We start from the raw sequence: 17075 nt of genomic DNA on the forward strand, positions 1-17075 counted from the left end.
CAGTGGTAATTCCAGTGTGTTTCTCAATAGGCAAATTCCCAAGAAGAAATGAGACACAAAAAGCAGAATGGATAATAAAAGAAGAACAAGGAGACCAAAAAGAATTTCAAACTTTCCTCAAGTTAGCTCTGCTCACCCTCCTCCCTAAACGTTTCCCTCCCTCCACCAAAACCAGCTGAAAGGACCTAATAAGATGAAGCTACATAGTGGAAAGGTGTATTGGCCTAGCACTATTCAGGCTATACATTATCTATAACCATGACAAGATGTGATCTAATGCAAAACATCAGAATAAGCATTTTCACCCACAAGTGTTACCACCTATCAGAGTGGAAAGGTTATTTATCAGCAGCTGCCAGCTATAGTTGCTAAAGACCAGAAAGGGGCAGCAAATGCACACCCAAACCCAATTCTACTGAAAGCCTCCCATAATGTAGCCAGCTTTAGGATGGAAGAGTAGGCAGACTGCTCTTCCCACGGTACAGGTGTGAGATGCCAGGGACTAAACCATGACAGTTCTTAAGGCAGTGAAGATGAGAAGTGCTAAAGCAGAACCAGGTGAAAGGCCATCAGCCAGAAAGGAGTTCAAGATGGTTGAATAAAGAAACCCGAGTGGGTTGAATAAAGAAACCCAAGCTAGTCAGAAAGTGGAAAAAATAGAGACCCACATCAAATCAGAAATGGAGAGGCAAGGGTGCAAATAAAGCACACACTGCACATCATGGCATATTTAATCTCTGGAGCAGGACAAATGAGAAAGAGCGGACTCTGAGGCATGACGTGCCTTAACGCACACCCTGTGAAGCAGAGATCTTAAAGGTACCTTGCTCATTCTGATCTGGTAAACAGGGAGCATCTTGGGAGCAATTCTAATTGCTATGACTCTCATTCTAAACCACTCCAGTGGCTCAATCTCAGGGCAAATCATACGCCAATACAATACTTTTAAAATATCCATTGGACAGGCAATGAAAAGAGTTAACCACATACAGATCTAGGTTGTTCAACAAAGCCTGTTAATTTTACTGTTAAGGATAAACCATCTCTTCTTTTTTTTCCTCTTTTTTAAAGTTTGAGAGAAAGAGAGGGGGAGGTAGGGAGAGGGGGAATAAGCACAAGCAGGGCAGGGGCAGAGAAAGAGGGAGAAAGAGGATCCCAAGCAGACTCTGTGCTGTCAGTGTGGATCCTGACTCGGAACTGAACTCACTAATGGTGAGATCATGACATGAGCCACAATCAAGAGTTGGACACTTAACTGACTGAGCCACCCAGGCACCCCAGGGATGAACCATCTCTTATTTGTAACATTAAGTACTACACTTAGGTTTTTTTCATTGTTTTGATGTTATAAAGATAAAATGAATTCTCTCATACATACATATAGTTTGGGCTGCATTTGAAAATATCTCCTTAAGGGAGCCTGGGTGGCTCAATTTGTTAGACGTCCGACTTTGGCTCAGGTCATGATCTCATAGTTTATGGGCTTGAGCCCTGTGTCGGGTTCTGTGCTGACAGCTCAGAGCCTGGAGCCTGCTTCAGATTCTGTGTCTCCCTCTCTCTCTGCCCCTCCCCCACTCATGCTGTCTCTCTCTCTCTCTCTCTCTCTCTCTCTCTCTCAAAAGTAAACATAAAAAAAAAATTAGACACTAACATAAAATATGACCCAAAAAGCCAGTGAGCATGGGCTACACTTATATAAGTGCTTCAAGAAAATAAACGAATTATAGTATAAGCACTTGTTAAGAAACAGAAAAGCAGACAACTAGCTCCTTCACTTTGAGGAAGACAATGAAAAAGTAGTTGCTAAAAAGGGACATGAGAATGATTGAGATGCAAGAAACATGAGAATGTTTTCTACACAGATCAGAACACAGGAATATCTTGTCATTTCCACCATATTTGATGGAAAACAGAATTTCCTGTAGGGAATTCCTGGTGGGTCTCATGTGACTGCATAGTTGATACCCTGCTCTGGATCATGCTCATGGCTATAGACTTCTAACACCCCGCATTCAGGAGATGTGGCCAGCTCACTGAAAATGCCAATGTCCTCGTGGTCACTTCCACTGATGATATGCATTTTAGGCACTGACTAACCTGGGTGGTTTTGCACAGATGTTGTGATAGATGGCACTTTGCTACAAACCCTGCACCCTCCTGCCCAAATCACATTTAACAGGCCTTTCCCAAACTTTAAATAAAAAAGTGTGTAACCTGACCAGATTCACACAAAACAGACATGATCACCTTAAATAAAAACCTTTAAGGCAGGACAACTCTATACAAGTATCAAATTTAAGCTCCCACAGTAAATTTATTGATCTCCTCTCTCCTTACGTGTTACTGTTACAAAAGTGTCTTATAAATAAAAACAAATTAAATTTAGAGGGCAATGACCTTCCAAAGGCCAAAACAAGAATGCCACATAACAGGGCACCTTGGTGGTTCAGTTGGTTAAGCATCTGACTCTTGATTTTGGTTCAAGTCATGATCCCAGGGTCATGGGATCAAAGCCTGCATTAAGATTCTCTCTCTCCCTCTACATCTCTGCCCTCCCCAAAATAAATTAAAAAACAAAACAAAACAGAATGCCACAAAACAATAATCTCAAAATATCTATCATTACAATGTGGTTTTTTTCCAAGTAGGCTTCACGTCCAGCACAGAGCCCAACACAGAGCCGAACTCACAACTCTGAGATCAAGCCTTGAGCTGAGAAAGAAAATGTAGGGAACCATCTGAATGGAAACAGATTTCCTAAAAATAAGAGCAATGAAACACATTTCAGAAAGGACTACACTGACAGATTTGCTCCCAAAATAATTTTAAATTTCTGAATGGGAAAAAATTCATTAAAAATTAAAAGCTGGGGGGGGGGGGGGGGGGTTGGGGGGGGCTGGGTGGCCCGACTCTAAGCATCCGACTCTTGATTTCGGTTCAGGTCATGATCTCACGGTTTGTGAGTTTGAGCCTCACATGGGGCTCTGCACGGACATTGTGGAGCCTGCTTGAAATTCTCTCTCTCTGGCCCTCCCCCACTTTCTCTTTAAACATTAAAAACAATTTTCTAAAAAATTAAAAGCTGGGAAACTTTTTTCAAGTATAACAGATGATTAATGTTCCTATGCAAAGGGATGGGAAAAGGGGAATATCCCAAAAGAGAAAATTATGCAAAAGACAAATCTTAAAAAAGCAGTGACTAAGTAACAAATGAACATATGAAATCTATACAACCTTGGTAGTAATCACAGAAATATTCATTGAAACAATTAGAAACCATTTCTCATCAATCATTCAGAAAGTAACTGGTATTATGAATGCTATTCAATGTGAAAAGGAAGTGAGACAGGCATTCTCATACGGAAGCATAAACTGATGCATATGAATGTGCAAAAAATATACAAAAAGAGACAAAGGCTGAAAAAAGTTCATATCCTTTGATTCAATTCTATTCTAATAATCTATGCTAAAGAAATACATCATTTGGAGGCACCTGGGTGGCTTGGTCGGTTAAGCGTCCGACTTCGGCTCAGGTCATGATCTCACGGTCCGTGAGTTTGAGTCCCGCCTCGGGCTCTGTGCTGACAGCTCAGAGCCTGGAGCTGGTTTCGGATTCTGTGTCTCCCTCTCTCTCTGCCCCTCCCCTGTTAATGCTCTGTCTCTCTCTGTCTCAAAAATAAATAAACGTTAAAAAAAAATTTTTTTTTTAATTTAAAAAAAGAAATACATCATTCAAAACTTATTACACAGCTACAATAATCAAAACACTGTAGTACTGGTATAAGGACAGATACATAGACCAACTGAACAGGATAGAGAGCCCAAGAATAAACCCTTACATATATGGTTCAAGTGACCCCAAAAGGGTCAAAGAGTTCCAAGACAATTCAATGGGAAAAGAACACTCTTCAACAACAGTGCTGGGAACTCGATATCCATATACAAAACAATGAAGAGAGACCCTTACCTTACCCTATATACAAAAATTAACTCAAATGAGTCAAAGATCTGAACTTAAGAACTAAAACTATAGAAATTTTAGGAAAAAACACAGGGGAAAACCTTCATGAGATTGGATTGCAGCAATTTCTTGGATATGACACCAAAAGGCAGACGAGAGAAAAATTAATTGGAATTCCTTCAAAGTAAGAATTTCTGTGCAAAGGACACAACCAACAGAGTAAAAATGCAGCCTCCAGAATGGGATAAAATATTTGCAAATCATCTGTCTGATAAGGGGTTAATACTGACACTACATAAAGAACTCCTACAACCAAACAAAAACCAAACCTGATTAAAAAATGGGCAAAGGTGGGGCCCCTGGGTGGCTCAGTTGGGTAAGCTTCCGACTTCAGCTCAGGTCATGATCTCACGGTTTGTGAGTTCAAGCCCCGCATCAGGCTCTGTGCTGACAGCTCAGAGCCTGGAGCCTGTTTCAGATTCTGTGTCTCCCTCTCTCTCTGACCCTCCCCTGTTCATGCTCTGTCTCTCTCTGTCTCAAAAATAAATAAACGTTAAAAAAAAATTAAAAAAAAAATGGGCAAAGGTCTTGAATAGACATTTCTCCAAAGTAGATAAACAAATGACCAACAAGCACATGAAAAGATGTTCAACATCACTAATGAGTAGGGCAATGAAAATCAAAACCACAATGAGATACTACCTCATATGCAACAGGATGGCTACCATTAAGAACAATAACAGAAAATAACAAGAGTTGACAAGGATTTGGAGTGTAAAATGGTGCAGCCACTTTGGAAAACAGTATAGCAGTTCCTCAAAACTCTAAAGGTATAAATGATCTGGCAATTTCACTTCTGGGTGTATACCCAAAAGAACCGAAAGCAGAGTCGCTAAGAGATATTTGTACACCCATGTTCCTAACAGCATTATTCACAATAGCCAAAACGTGGAAACAACCCAAGTGTCCCATCCATGGATGAATGAAAAGACAAAATGTGTTATATATACATACAACAGAATGTTATTCAGCCTTTAAAAAAATGGAAATTCCAACATTTATGCTACAATATGAACATACCTTAACAATGTTATATTAAGTGAAATAAGCCAGGCACAAAAAGACAAATATATTATGATTCCATTTATATGAGGTACATAGAACACTCAATCATAGAGACAGAAAGTAGAATGGAAGCTGCCAGGGGCTCTGGGGAGAGATGAGGAGTTACTGTTTAATGGATACAGTTTTGCAAGATAAAAGAGCCCTGGAGATTGGTTGTACAATAATGTAAAAAGTATATTCACACTCAACACTACTGTACTGTACACTTAAAAATGATTAAGAAGGGGGCACCTGGGTGGCTCAGCCAGTTAGGCGGCTGACTTTGGCTCAGGTCATGATCTCACAGCTCAAAGGCATGTGAATTTGAGCCCCACATCAGGCTCTCTGCTGACGGCTCAAAGCCTGGAGCCTGCTTCCAATTCTGTGTCTTCCTCTCTCTTTGCCCCTCTCCTGCTTGTGTTCTCTCTCCCTCTCTCTCAAATGTTAAAAAATATATATTTTTAATGATTAAGAAGGTAAATTATATGCCTAGGTGTATTTTACCACAGTTAGAAAAATATTTCATCACAGCAGCAAAAGAGATGTTTAAAAATATAAACCAGATCATAGCATTCCTTTCCATAAAACCTTGCAAAGTCTTCCCACAACAGGAAGAATGAAATCTAAACTTTCCCTGGCTTATTACCAAGTTCACGATCTGCCCTGTGCCTACCCCTTCAACCTCATCTCTTACCACTTCTATCCTCATCCACCTGGCTTGTACACATCAGTCTTTCTTCTATTTGTATGATCTTTCTAGCCTCGGGGCCTTTGCACTAACCCTTCCCTCTCCCTATGATGTTCTCCTCATGGCCCAGATTTTCACAATTTATTCCTTCCTCTCATTCAGATCTTAGCTTAAGTGTCACCATCTTAAAGGCCTTCCCTACCACCTAATCTAGAGTAGCCAACTGCCCAATTACTTGTAGAGTGCTTATGAGCATCTGATTATTTGTTGGTTTACATGTACAGTTAATTTTCTGCCCCTTTCACAAAAAATAAGCACCAGAAGAACAAGGACCTTCCTTGGTAGCCTTTTCACCACTCTACCCTGGTGACTCAACAGTGCCTGGGACATAGTAGGCGCTTAATAAATATTTGCTGTATGAATAAATGCATAATAGTTTTTAAAAATGACCTAAGGCTCCAAAATTAAAGACAGATTAAATAAATTACCATGTATCCTTATGGTAGAACATTACGCAGCCATTTTAACTGATGTTTCATGTATATACAGTGCAGAAAAGATGACCATACATAGTAAGTTCTCCCATCCTTCATTCTCTTCTTCTTACGTTGACATTACTCCCTAGTGGTGAGATTGAGGCTCCCTCCTCTTGAATTTGGGCAGGCCCGTGACTATGCTGGGAAGTGATGCTTTGTGACTTCTAAAGTTAGGTCATAAAAGGCCATACGCATCTTCCCCTCTTGGGGGAGAAATCAAGGTACAATGCTATGAGGAAACCCACACTACATTTTAGGCACTCAAGCCAAGGGGCTCAGTTGAAGTCGCAGCTGATAACCAGGATTAACCATTAGACATGTGAGTGAGGACTTCAAGATGACTCCAGCCTCAGCCACCATTTGACTATAACTGCATGAGAAAACTCCCAAGCAAGAACCACCTAGCTGAACACAGGAAACCTCAGAACCAAGAAAGATACAAGTGCTCTGCACCAAATGAATTTTAGGGTAATTAATTACATACACAGCCATAGATAACCAGAGCAATTTAGTTTTATTTTAACCATGCAGATAATGCAAAGTGATGGAGTTTTTTTTATGAGTCTGTTGCTGTGTACTTCCCCAATTTTCCATAATGAGCACATGTAACTATGTAACTGGGTGCATGGTGAGATTTTTTTTTTTTTTTTAGAGAGAGAGAGAGAGAGAGAGAGAGAGAGAGAGAGATAGGTAGGTGAGGGCAGAGAGAGAGGGGAAGAAAATCCCAAGCAGGCTCCACACTGTCTGCACAGAGCCCAACGCAGGACTCAGTCTCATGAACCATGAGATCATGACCTGAGCCTAAATCAAGAGTCAGATGTTTGGGGTGCCTGGGTGGCTCATTCGGTTAAGCATCCAGCTTTGGTTCAGGTCATGATCTCATGGGCCATGAGTTCGAGCCCCAAACTGGGCTCTGTGCTGACAGCTCAGAGCCTGGAGCTGCTTCGGATTCTGTGTCTCCCTCTCTCTCTGCCCTCCTCTGCTCATGCTCTCTCTCAAAAATAAACATTTTTTAAAAATTAAAAAAAAAAAAAAAAAAAGAGTTCATTGCTTAACCGAATGAGCCACCCAGGCGCCTGAGATTTGATTTTTTTTTTTTTAAAGCATGGGAGCCAGAACAATTAAAAGGATATTTAACTGAATTTTTTTTTTAATTTTATTTTTTTAAATTTACATCCAAATTCGTTAGCATACAGTGCAACCATGATTTCAAGAGTAGATTCCTTAATACCCCTTACCCATTTAGCCCATACCCCCTCCCACAATCCCTCCAGTAACCCTCTGTTTGTTCTCCATATTTAAGAGTTTTAACTGACTTTTTTTTAACAGACCATAGAAGATTTAGGAATGGCTTATAAGCATATAAAAAAAATGCTCAGCATACTTAGGAAGTATGGGAGAAATGCAAATTAAAACAACAACTGAGATGTCCCACTACAGCTGCTATAATTTAAAAGACGACCGAAGTGTGGGACGTAAACATGTGGATGTGAAGAAACTGGGTCCCTCATGCATTTGCTAGAATGTAAAATGGTGCAGCCACTTTGCAAAACAGTTTAGTAATTTCTCAAAATGTTAAAAATATATCACGTGACCAACTAAACAAAAACATACTTACATAAAAATGTTCCTAGTAGTGTTATTCATAATAACCAAAATATGGAAACATACCCATCAACTGGTGAACTGGTAAACAAAAAGCATTAGATGCACACCATGGAATATTATTCACCCATAAAAAGGAATGGAATTCATGCTTCAAAATAGACAAATCTTGAGATAATCATGCTAAGTGAGAGAAGCCACACACAAAAGCCACATATTCTATGATTCTGTCTATACAAAATGTACAGAACAGACAAATCCATAAAGACAATGATTAGTGATTGTCAGGAGCTGGGGCAAGGGATAACGAAGAGTGACTGCTAATGGTTGTGGGTTTTTCAGTGAGGAATGTGAAGATTTTCCAAAATTAGATGGCGGAGATAGTCGTACAACTCTGGATATACTAATAACCACTATTTGCAATTATACAAATATAACTAGTTAATCTTGTTAATACTAAATTCCAATTATTACTTCTGGGTAGAAGGGTTAAAATTAGTGCTACATATCTTTTTAGAATCAAAGTGTAATTTTTTAAAAGCCTAAAAAAATTAAAATATCAAGGTTACAATAAAGTATACAGTCCTGAAAGAAAAAACAGTCACACATTTCCTACCTTCCCTGAAAGTAGTGGTCTGCATGGCATTACACAAACCAGATTGGTACCTTCTTCTGTGACAAATGGAAGTTTTGTCCAGAAAAGACTTCTGCCCTGAGTAGCCATTCACATACATGCCAGTTTAGAAAGAATTCTCCCATTTCCTTCTCTCAAGTGACCAGCATTCTGGGAACTGTTCCAGGCCACTCTAGGAAAGTGTACCATTGAGGCTACAAATTAATTCATCTCACCCCCTGGTTCCATCCCCAGTCACATACAGATGAGTTAAAATTGAGGCAACTTTTAAGAAAAATCATGTTTTGTTCCCAAATCTGAGAAATGGACCATGCCTGAAAGTTAAGTGAGGACAATAAGCGAGGCATCAACATGTGTTGGGACAATGTTTTCACAATCAGAATAGCTAAGCAATTATTTTGCATGACTTGTATAAGGGACAGAAGATCTGGTCTAGCTCCAGCACTGTAGGGTGACTCCTGAACAAGTCATTTCTCCCAGTGGGGTCACAGCTTCCAAGTTTGGTTTTGTTTTTTTTTTTCAAATGTCTATTTTTGAGAGAGAGAGAGAGAGAGAGAGACAGAGCATGAGCAGGGGAGGAGCAGAGAGAGAAGGAGACACAGAATCCGAAGCAGGCTCCAGGCTCCGAGCTGTCAGCACAGAGCCCGACACAGGGCTGGAACCCACGAACCATGAGATCATGACCTGAGCCAAAGTCAGACGGTCAACCGACTGAGCTACCCAGGCACCCCTTCCAAGTTTATTTTAAAAAGAGGGTTGGAGGGGTGCCTGGGTGGCTCAGTCTGTTGAGCGTCCGACTTCGGCTCAGGTCATGATCTCATGGTTCGTGGGTTCGAGCCCCGTGTCGGGCTCTGTGCTGACAGCTTGCTCAGAGCCTAGAGCCTACTTCGGATTCTGCGTCTCCTCCTCTCTCTGCCCCTCCCTGCTCACACTCTGTCTCTCTCAAAAATAAATAAATGTGAAAAAAAAATAAAAAGAGAGTTGAATTATCTGAGTCCTATAATCCCTTCAATTCTCAAAGTGAGAGAATACTTTGAGTGTTGTGTACTTGTGTGAGTATGTATGTGTATGTAAACACATCCAAGTGCTATGTGCTATGTGTCAGGTAGCAGGCTCAATTTGTTTCTGCTTTTACAAAACCAATATCCATTTGTTAAAGAAGTCAGAAGCTGTTGCAAACATAAAGATCTTAATTTTTAGACATGCTATCCACAGCCTTCCTCCCTAGAATAATGTCTGATGATCCTATTCAAATCTGCTATCCAACTCTTGGTGGTTCTCATCCCACTTATTCTGCTCTACATTTTCTTTAATTCACTGCACTTATTGTAACATATTATTTACGTATGGTGTTTATTTTTATTGGCTGCCTCCCCCCAGCAAGACTGTACACTCATGAAAAAACAGCAATCTTTGTTTTGTATCCTGATATATTTCGTAAGTGCCTAGACACATAGCTGCCAGTCAATAAATCCGACTGAATCAATTGAATAAATTATAAATACACAGTCAAGAGGCTCTAATCCATTCTCTCCATTTCCCTCTGGGAAACAATCATAAGTATACAACACACAGCAGGCAGGACAAAGGGGAGAGCAGTTTCTCACAATTCTTTGATCTGTTGGTCAAATGACAAAATCCCTTAAAGTTCTCTTCCCTTCTCCCCGTGTATTTTAAGAAAAAAGTGCCATCTCCTAAAAGCACAAAATCGGTCATAGAAAGATGCAGAAATTAGGAGCAAAAATATTTCCAAGTAGATGGCAAGCAACTTGTGGAGGTAGAGAGAAATCTCATCTCCAGACTCTATCTGGAGACAGAACAGAGCAGAGTTTGGCATCACCACTACGAATGAACAAATGGAGAAAAGCATATTATACTTAGCAGAGGGAAGAAAAACTTAACCCCAAAACATCTTCACAATTACAAAGAACAGTTGTAAGCAATATTACTGGCCTAAAGTGATTCTGCCTTTCCCTCTATCATCACTTTTTTTTTTTCCCAAATGCTCATTTCTAAAATCTCTGGTATACTGAATTTTACAGAGCTAACTGTATACAGTCTAGCAGTATCTTTCAGTGGCTTGCTATTAAAAAGTTAGAAGTTAAATCCATGCCTCTGGATTACTATAATAATAAAAGAGACTCTGGAATGCTAAAAGCATACCACTCTCTCTGTAAACAGGCTGAAATCTGTCTCGGCAAAGCTCACAAAGCCAGGGAGATCAACACACAGAACAAAGAAAACCATTTGGAAAATCCCAATGACCAACCAAACTTCTTGATCTAGCTCCAACAGGATGAGGGAGGAGGATCTTGATTAAAACAGCAGAGAAAAGGATCACTTGGATTGGTTTGCCTGGGAAAACTACCAAGGGAGTGATACATTGCTCCATGTAAGACACAGGAAATGGGAGGGAAGCCACTGGAAACTGATGATGGAAAAGACTAAATTTAAGTCCATCCAACATCAGCAGCCAGATGTTCCAAGCACCAAGCCCACATTAGTATCTACTTGCAAGGGCTGGGCCATCAACTGTGCTGATGAGTACTGGAAAGTCCCCAAGACCAGGCTGCTTGAGAGAAGAAGCAAAACACCAAAATGAAACAAAACCGCCAACAGTTTGGACCTGATTTAAAAACCAAACAAAAAATGAAACAAACAAAAAAACCCTCAGGCCCTAAGCAGGTTTCTTTTGCATGAATTAGACAGGTTCCATTCTTAATCCTCAACATTTCGATTGGGCTTTGGAAACAGAAAAAAAAAAAAAAAAAAAAAAAAAGTAAGTACGAGAAGAAATGGTAATGCAACACAATCAACTAAAAAAAACAAAAAAAACAAATCAAAGTGGCTAAGATAATTCAAACTAGAAACAGACACAAATTGCTGAGACAATTAGCAGCTTTGGGAGCACCTGTTCATATATTAAGATAATCCACCCAGTCTGTGCAAGAAACGAGGAAGCAAAGTGACAGGGACAAGGATGAGCATTAAAAAAAAAAAAAAAAAAAAAAAAAAAGGAGGTTTTATTAAGAGACCAGCCCACTTCCTGAAAATTATCCTCAAGTGTTCTGGAGTGGTCTAATAATCTGACACATACAGCAGCAAGGCCTTCTGTATCTCAAAATCGTGCCTCCCCAGGCACACCCTCCTGGCCCCATGTCCACAGTTATGCAAGTAAATCCAACAATATAAGGGCAGCATGCATTTTCACCATGATAGACATCAACACAGACCTCACCTTGTCACTGTCATCATGACAAATGTGGTCGTGATGGATGGACTGGCACTGAAAAGAAGCACCAACACTACCTACAAGAGAAAGGGAGGAAAAGTTAAGATGCATTAAGTCCTTACATTTAAGCTGTTTTTCCAATTAAAAGTGCTTTTCTATCATCCCATCTAATCCTCAACAATACTCAGAAGTAGGCAGGATAGAGATTGTATTATTCATGCAGCTTAAACAAAACAAAACACGGAGAGGCTGTCTTGCACAAAGTAGCAGTCAGTGAAGTGGTGTATCTGAAACTAGAATCTTGTTCAAACCCCTTATTCACCACTTTCTACTATACTGAGCAGTTAGCTTTCAAAGCATGGCCACCTAAGTAAGCCCAACAGCCTTCAATAAGGCAAACCTATTTAAAAATATAGACATACCCTATTCAGACTATATATACTTCCTTTGAGAAAAAAGCTGACACTATAAACTCTTAGCATATAGACAATACCATCTAATACACAATTATGGGGCACCTGGCTGGCACTCAGCTGGTGGAGCACGCAACTCTTGATCTTGGGGCTGTAGGTTTGAGCTCCGTGTTGGGTATAGAGAGATTACTTAAAAATAAAATGTTTAGGGGCACCTGGTTGGCTCAGTCAGTTAAGCATCCAACTCTTGATTTCAGGATTGTGAATTTGAGCCCCAAGCTGGGTGTAGAGATTACTTAATAAAACCTAAGGGGCACCTGGGTGACTCAGTTGGTTAAGCATCTGTCTCTTGATTTCAACTCAGGTCATGATCTCATGGTTCATGAGTTTGAGCCCTGCATCAGGCTCTGTGCTGACAGTGCAAGCCTGCTTGGGATTCTCTCTCTCCTCTTTCTGCCCTGCCCCATTTGCACATGCCCCTCTCTCGCAATAAATAAACTTTAAAAAAATAAAATCTTAAAAAATGTTTAAGGGGCACCTGGGTGGCTCAGGTGGCTGAGCATCTAACTCTTGGTTTTGGCTCGGGTCGTGATCTCATGGTTTGTGGGATTGAGCTCTTGAGTTGAGTTCTGTGCTAGCAGTGCAGAGCCTGCTTAGGATTCTCTCTCTCCCAATCTCTCTGTGCCTCCCCCCACTTTGTGTGTGAGCGCACTCATGCACGCTCTCTTTCTCTCAAAATAAAAAACACTTGGGGCGCCTGGGTGGCTCAGTCGGGTAAGCGTCCGACTCCGGCTCAGGTCATGATCTCACGGTCTGTGAGTTCGAGCCCCACGTCAGGCTCTGTGCTGATGGCTCAGAGCCTGGAGCCTGTTTCAGATTCTGTGTCTCCCTCTCTCTCTGACCCTCCCCCATTCATGCTCTGTCTCTCTCTGTCTCAAAAATAAATAAACGTTAAAAAATAATAATAATAAATAAACACTTATTTTTATTTTTAAAATAAAAATTTTAAATGTTAAAATTTTAAGTTTAAAATTTACAAAATTAAAGCATTTATATTTATTTTTTTAATGTTGAATACACAATCATATAAGATTATAAATCAGTTGTTACTTTGAAAGTATACTTTTTTACTACACCTCTTTGTTAATTTGAAGAACTATCTCCTAATGACTGCTCTATAATAGTGACCTTTTTAACCAATAGGAAAACAAAGGATTATTCAATAAATGATTCAACAACTGATGAGCCATTTGAAAAAGTTTGGTTCCTACATCACACCATACAGAAAATGGTGGCTCAAAGATCTATATAAATGTAAAAACAATGAAATCAGTTTTAAAGGAAATGTAGACTTAAAAAATAATCTTGGGATAAGAGAAACTTTCTGAAAGATAGCTAAAACAAAAGGCATAAACAAAAAGTCAGCAGGCATGACTGCCTACCAAAGATGAGCAAAACCCCTTCTTCTTATGTATGAGAATTTGACCTTGGGTTAATCCCTCTTAAACTGATTAAAACAACATGCTACCTGTATGTCGCTTGGCAACACTGCTTATGATATAAAGTTGCCAAACTAGTAAATTGCATCTGCATCTAGAAGTACAACGAACACTTAGTAGCAAGCCATGTTTTTGAGCTTCTCTGAGTCTAGTGACACGTAATTAGGCATGTCCCTTGCAGAGGATCCTTGAAACTATGCCTATGGATTTCTCTGTGGCACCCAAAGTGGTTATCATCTCTGAACCTGAGTTGTGAAAAGAACACTTTGGAAAGTATGAAGTGTTACATGAACTTCCACAAGGACTCCCATTATCTTTTTTTTTTTTTTTAAGATTTTATTATTTTTTTTAATGTTTATTTATTTTTGAAAGAGACACAGACAGCACGAGTGGGGAGGGGCAGAGAGAGGAAGACATAGAATCTGAAGCAGGCTCCAGGTTCTGAGCTGTCAGCACAGAGCCCGATGAGGGGCTCAATCCCCGCAAGATCATGACCTTAGCTGAAGTCAGACGCTCAATCGACTGAGCTAACTAACAGGCACCCCTAAGATTTTATTTTTAAGTAATCTCTACACCCAATGTGGGGTTTGAACTCACGATTAAGAGTCACATGCTCTACCAATTGAGCCAGTCAGGTGCCCCAGGACTCCCACTATCTTACAGACAAGTTATAGTTATCATCTTATATCCTTCTGAATAAAGTGTTGCCAAGTGAGACCTATGGTCTTTTTATCATTCTGAATACATAAATGCTTAGTTGAACCTAAGACATCTGCCACCACTGCAGACATTACATTGTATTTTGTAAAATTCACCACACCATCAATTCAGATGTCCAATTATTCCACATGCAACTGAGAAAGAATGCTGCCTACTTTGACACATTTTCTTAATATTAAACTTTTTAATTTCATACATATTGAAATAAGTCTTTTAGACTTGTTTAAAGGTAGATTTTTATCCTATGTTACTCTTATGCATTGATAAAGAGAAAATACTGTCAGAATGGCTAAGATAAAAAACTCAAGAAATAACAAGTGTTGGTGAGGATGTGGGAAAAAAAGGAACCCTCACGCACTGCTGGTAGGAATGCAAATTGGTGCAGCCACTGTAGAAGAGAGTGTGGGGGCTTCTCAAAAAACTAAAAATAGAATTACCATATGACCTAGCAATTCCACTAATGGGTATTTACCCAGAGAAAACACTAGTTCAAAAACATATATGTACCCCTATGTTTTTTATTGCAGTGTTATTTATAATAGCTAAGATATGGCAGAAACCCAAGTGTCTATCAACAGACAAATGGATAAAGATGTGGGGTGTGTGTGTGTTCAAATATTCCTCAGCCATAAAAAAGAATGCAATTTTGCCATTTTGCAATGACACGGATGAGCCTTGAGCATATAATGCGATGCGAAATCAGTCAGAGACAAATACCATATGATTTCACTCGTGTAGAATTTAAGAAACAAAACAAAACAATGAAAAAGAGACCAACAAAAACCCTAGAGTCCTAAATACAGAGAACAGGTGGTTGCCAGAGGGGAGGTGGGTGGGGGTGAAACACATAAAGGGGACTAAGAGTACACTTACTGTGATGAGCACTGAGAAATGTATAGAATTGTTGAAATATACTGTACATCTGAAACTAACACTGTATGTCAATTATACTTGGAAGGAAGGAAGGAAGGAAGGAAGGAAGGAAGGAAGGAAGGAAGGAAAGAGAAAGAAAGAAAGAAAGAAAGAAAGAAAGAAAGAAAGAAAGAAAAAATAATTACATTGGCAATAGCAGAGAAAATTTTTTAAAAACTACAAAGAATAAAAAAAACTTACCAGAAGGGTGCCTGGGTGGCTCAAGTAGTTAAGTGCCTGACTCTTGACTTTGGCCCAGATCATGATCTCATGGTTCAGTTAATGAACCCAAGCGGGCTCCACCCTCACAGCACTGAGCATGGGGGCTGGGGGCGGGGGTATTCTCTCTCCGCCCCTCTCCCACTGGTGCTCTCACATATTCATGTGCACTATCTCTGTCTCTCAAAATAAATAAACTTTAAAAAAACAAATTAATCTCACTCAAACACAGGACTAAAAACACTAAATAAAACTGCAGCATACACAGTATGTATAGTACAGTGACAACACATGTAATATAACATGTCATCATAATCTACTCATGTTTACCTAAGAGAAGCCTGATTCCTTACATGAATTCAAAAAAAAGAAAATTTATCAAGAAAGTATTAAGATAAAATTTGTCAAGAAACAATGTCAAAAAGTTTGCTCTGAGATGCCTGGCTGACCAAATTGGTAAAGCATGCAACTCTTGATCTCAGGTTCATGAGTTTGAGCCTCACATTGGGCATAGAGCTTACTTTAAAAGATAAATAAAATATGGGGTGCCTAGGTGGCTCAGCTGGTAAGTATCTGACTCTCAGTTTCAGCTCAGGTCACGATCTCATGGTTTCGTGGGTTCGAGCCCCGTGTTGGGCTCTGTGCTGACAGTGCAGAGCCTGCTTGGGATTCTCTCTCTCCCTTGCTCTCTACCCCTCCCCCACTCAGCTGTGTCTCTCTCTCTCTCTCTCTCTCTCTCTCTCTCTCTCTCAAAATAAATAAATAAAACTTAAAAAATTAAAAATATATATAAATATTAAAAATTAAAAAATAAAAGGTTGATCACATCAAAAGATGCTGAAAAGCATTTGATATTATATCTATTTTTCAGAAATACACTTATGAATATACTTAACAAGTTTTTGACACTGGATGATAATTTGGGGGAGGATGCGGGGGAGAGACACAGTTGCCAAAAAGTACACTTATGGATAGAGTAATATAAACCACAACGTGCCCTCTGGTATTATTATCAGTTAACATCATTTAACATATTCCAAATCCATGATTTGGAAGAAAGAATTATACAATAATGTCCCAAATATTAAAATCTCCTGAGAAAGTAGAATGACAAATTAAATCATGACATCAGCTATTGTGTCAAAAATATGGTAGATGTGTTTTAAAGAGGAGTTAGTAAAATTATACTTCCAGCCACTATTAACCTAGTAATATTAAATATAACCATGTAATATTAAAGTTAGACTAGTGAAAGAAAACCCTAAGAATTGACGGTTATAAGTATACATTAGATACTTTCAAAGAGGTACCAAGACAGACATTATTTTACTCTTCCACAAAACCCTTGTATTTAACATATCATGTCAGGGGCACCTGGGTGGCCAGTTGGTTAAACATTGACTTCACAGCTCAGGTCATGATCTCATGGTTCATGAGTTCGAGCCTGCGTCAGGCTCTGTGCTGACAGCTCAGAGCCTGGAGCCTGCTTTGGATTCTGTGTCTCCCTCTCTCTCTGCCCCTCCCCCACTCATCCTCTCTCTCTGTCTCTCTC

At 39.6% G+C, this 17075-nt stretch overlaps 1 protein-coding gene and 1 long non-coding RNA gene across 2 annotated transcripts in view; one reads left to right on the forward strand and one right to left on the reverse strand.

Annotated features, from left to right (window-relative positions):
* LOC122205156 (homeobox protein Hox-D13-like) overlaps positions 1-17075 on the reverse strand; it is a 78922-nt gene that overhangs the window by 6204 nt on the left and 55643 nt on the right. Inside the window, exon 2 of the mRNA XM_042913282.1 lies at positions 11767-11837. Coding sequence (XP_042769216.1) covers positions 11767-11837 — 71 coding nt within the window. The remainder of the gene's footprint in view (positions 1-11766; positions 11838-17075) is intronic.
* LOC122205157 lies at positions 6670-10777 on the forward strand. The gene is made up of 2 exons (XR_006195925.1): positions 6670-6757; positions 10710-10777. It is a non-coding gene; the product is annotated as an uncharacterized LOC122205157 (long non-coding RNA).

Source organism: Panthera leo, chromosome D4, assembly GCF_018350215.1.
Source record: "Panthera leo isolate Ple1 chromosome D4, P.leo_Ple1_pat1.1, whole genome shotgun sequence".
NCBI classification, from domain to species: Eukaryota; Metazoa; Chordata; class Mammalia; order Carnivora; family Felidae; genus Panthera; species Panthera leo.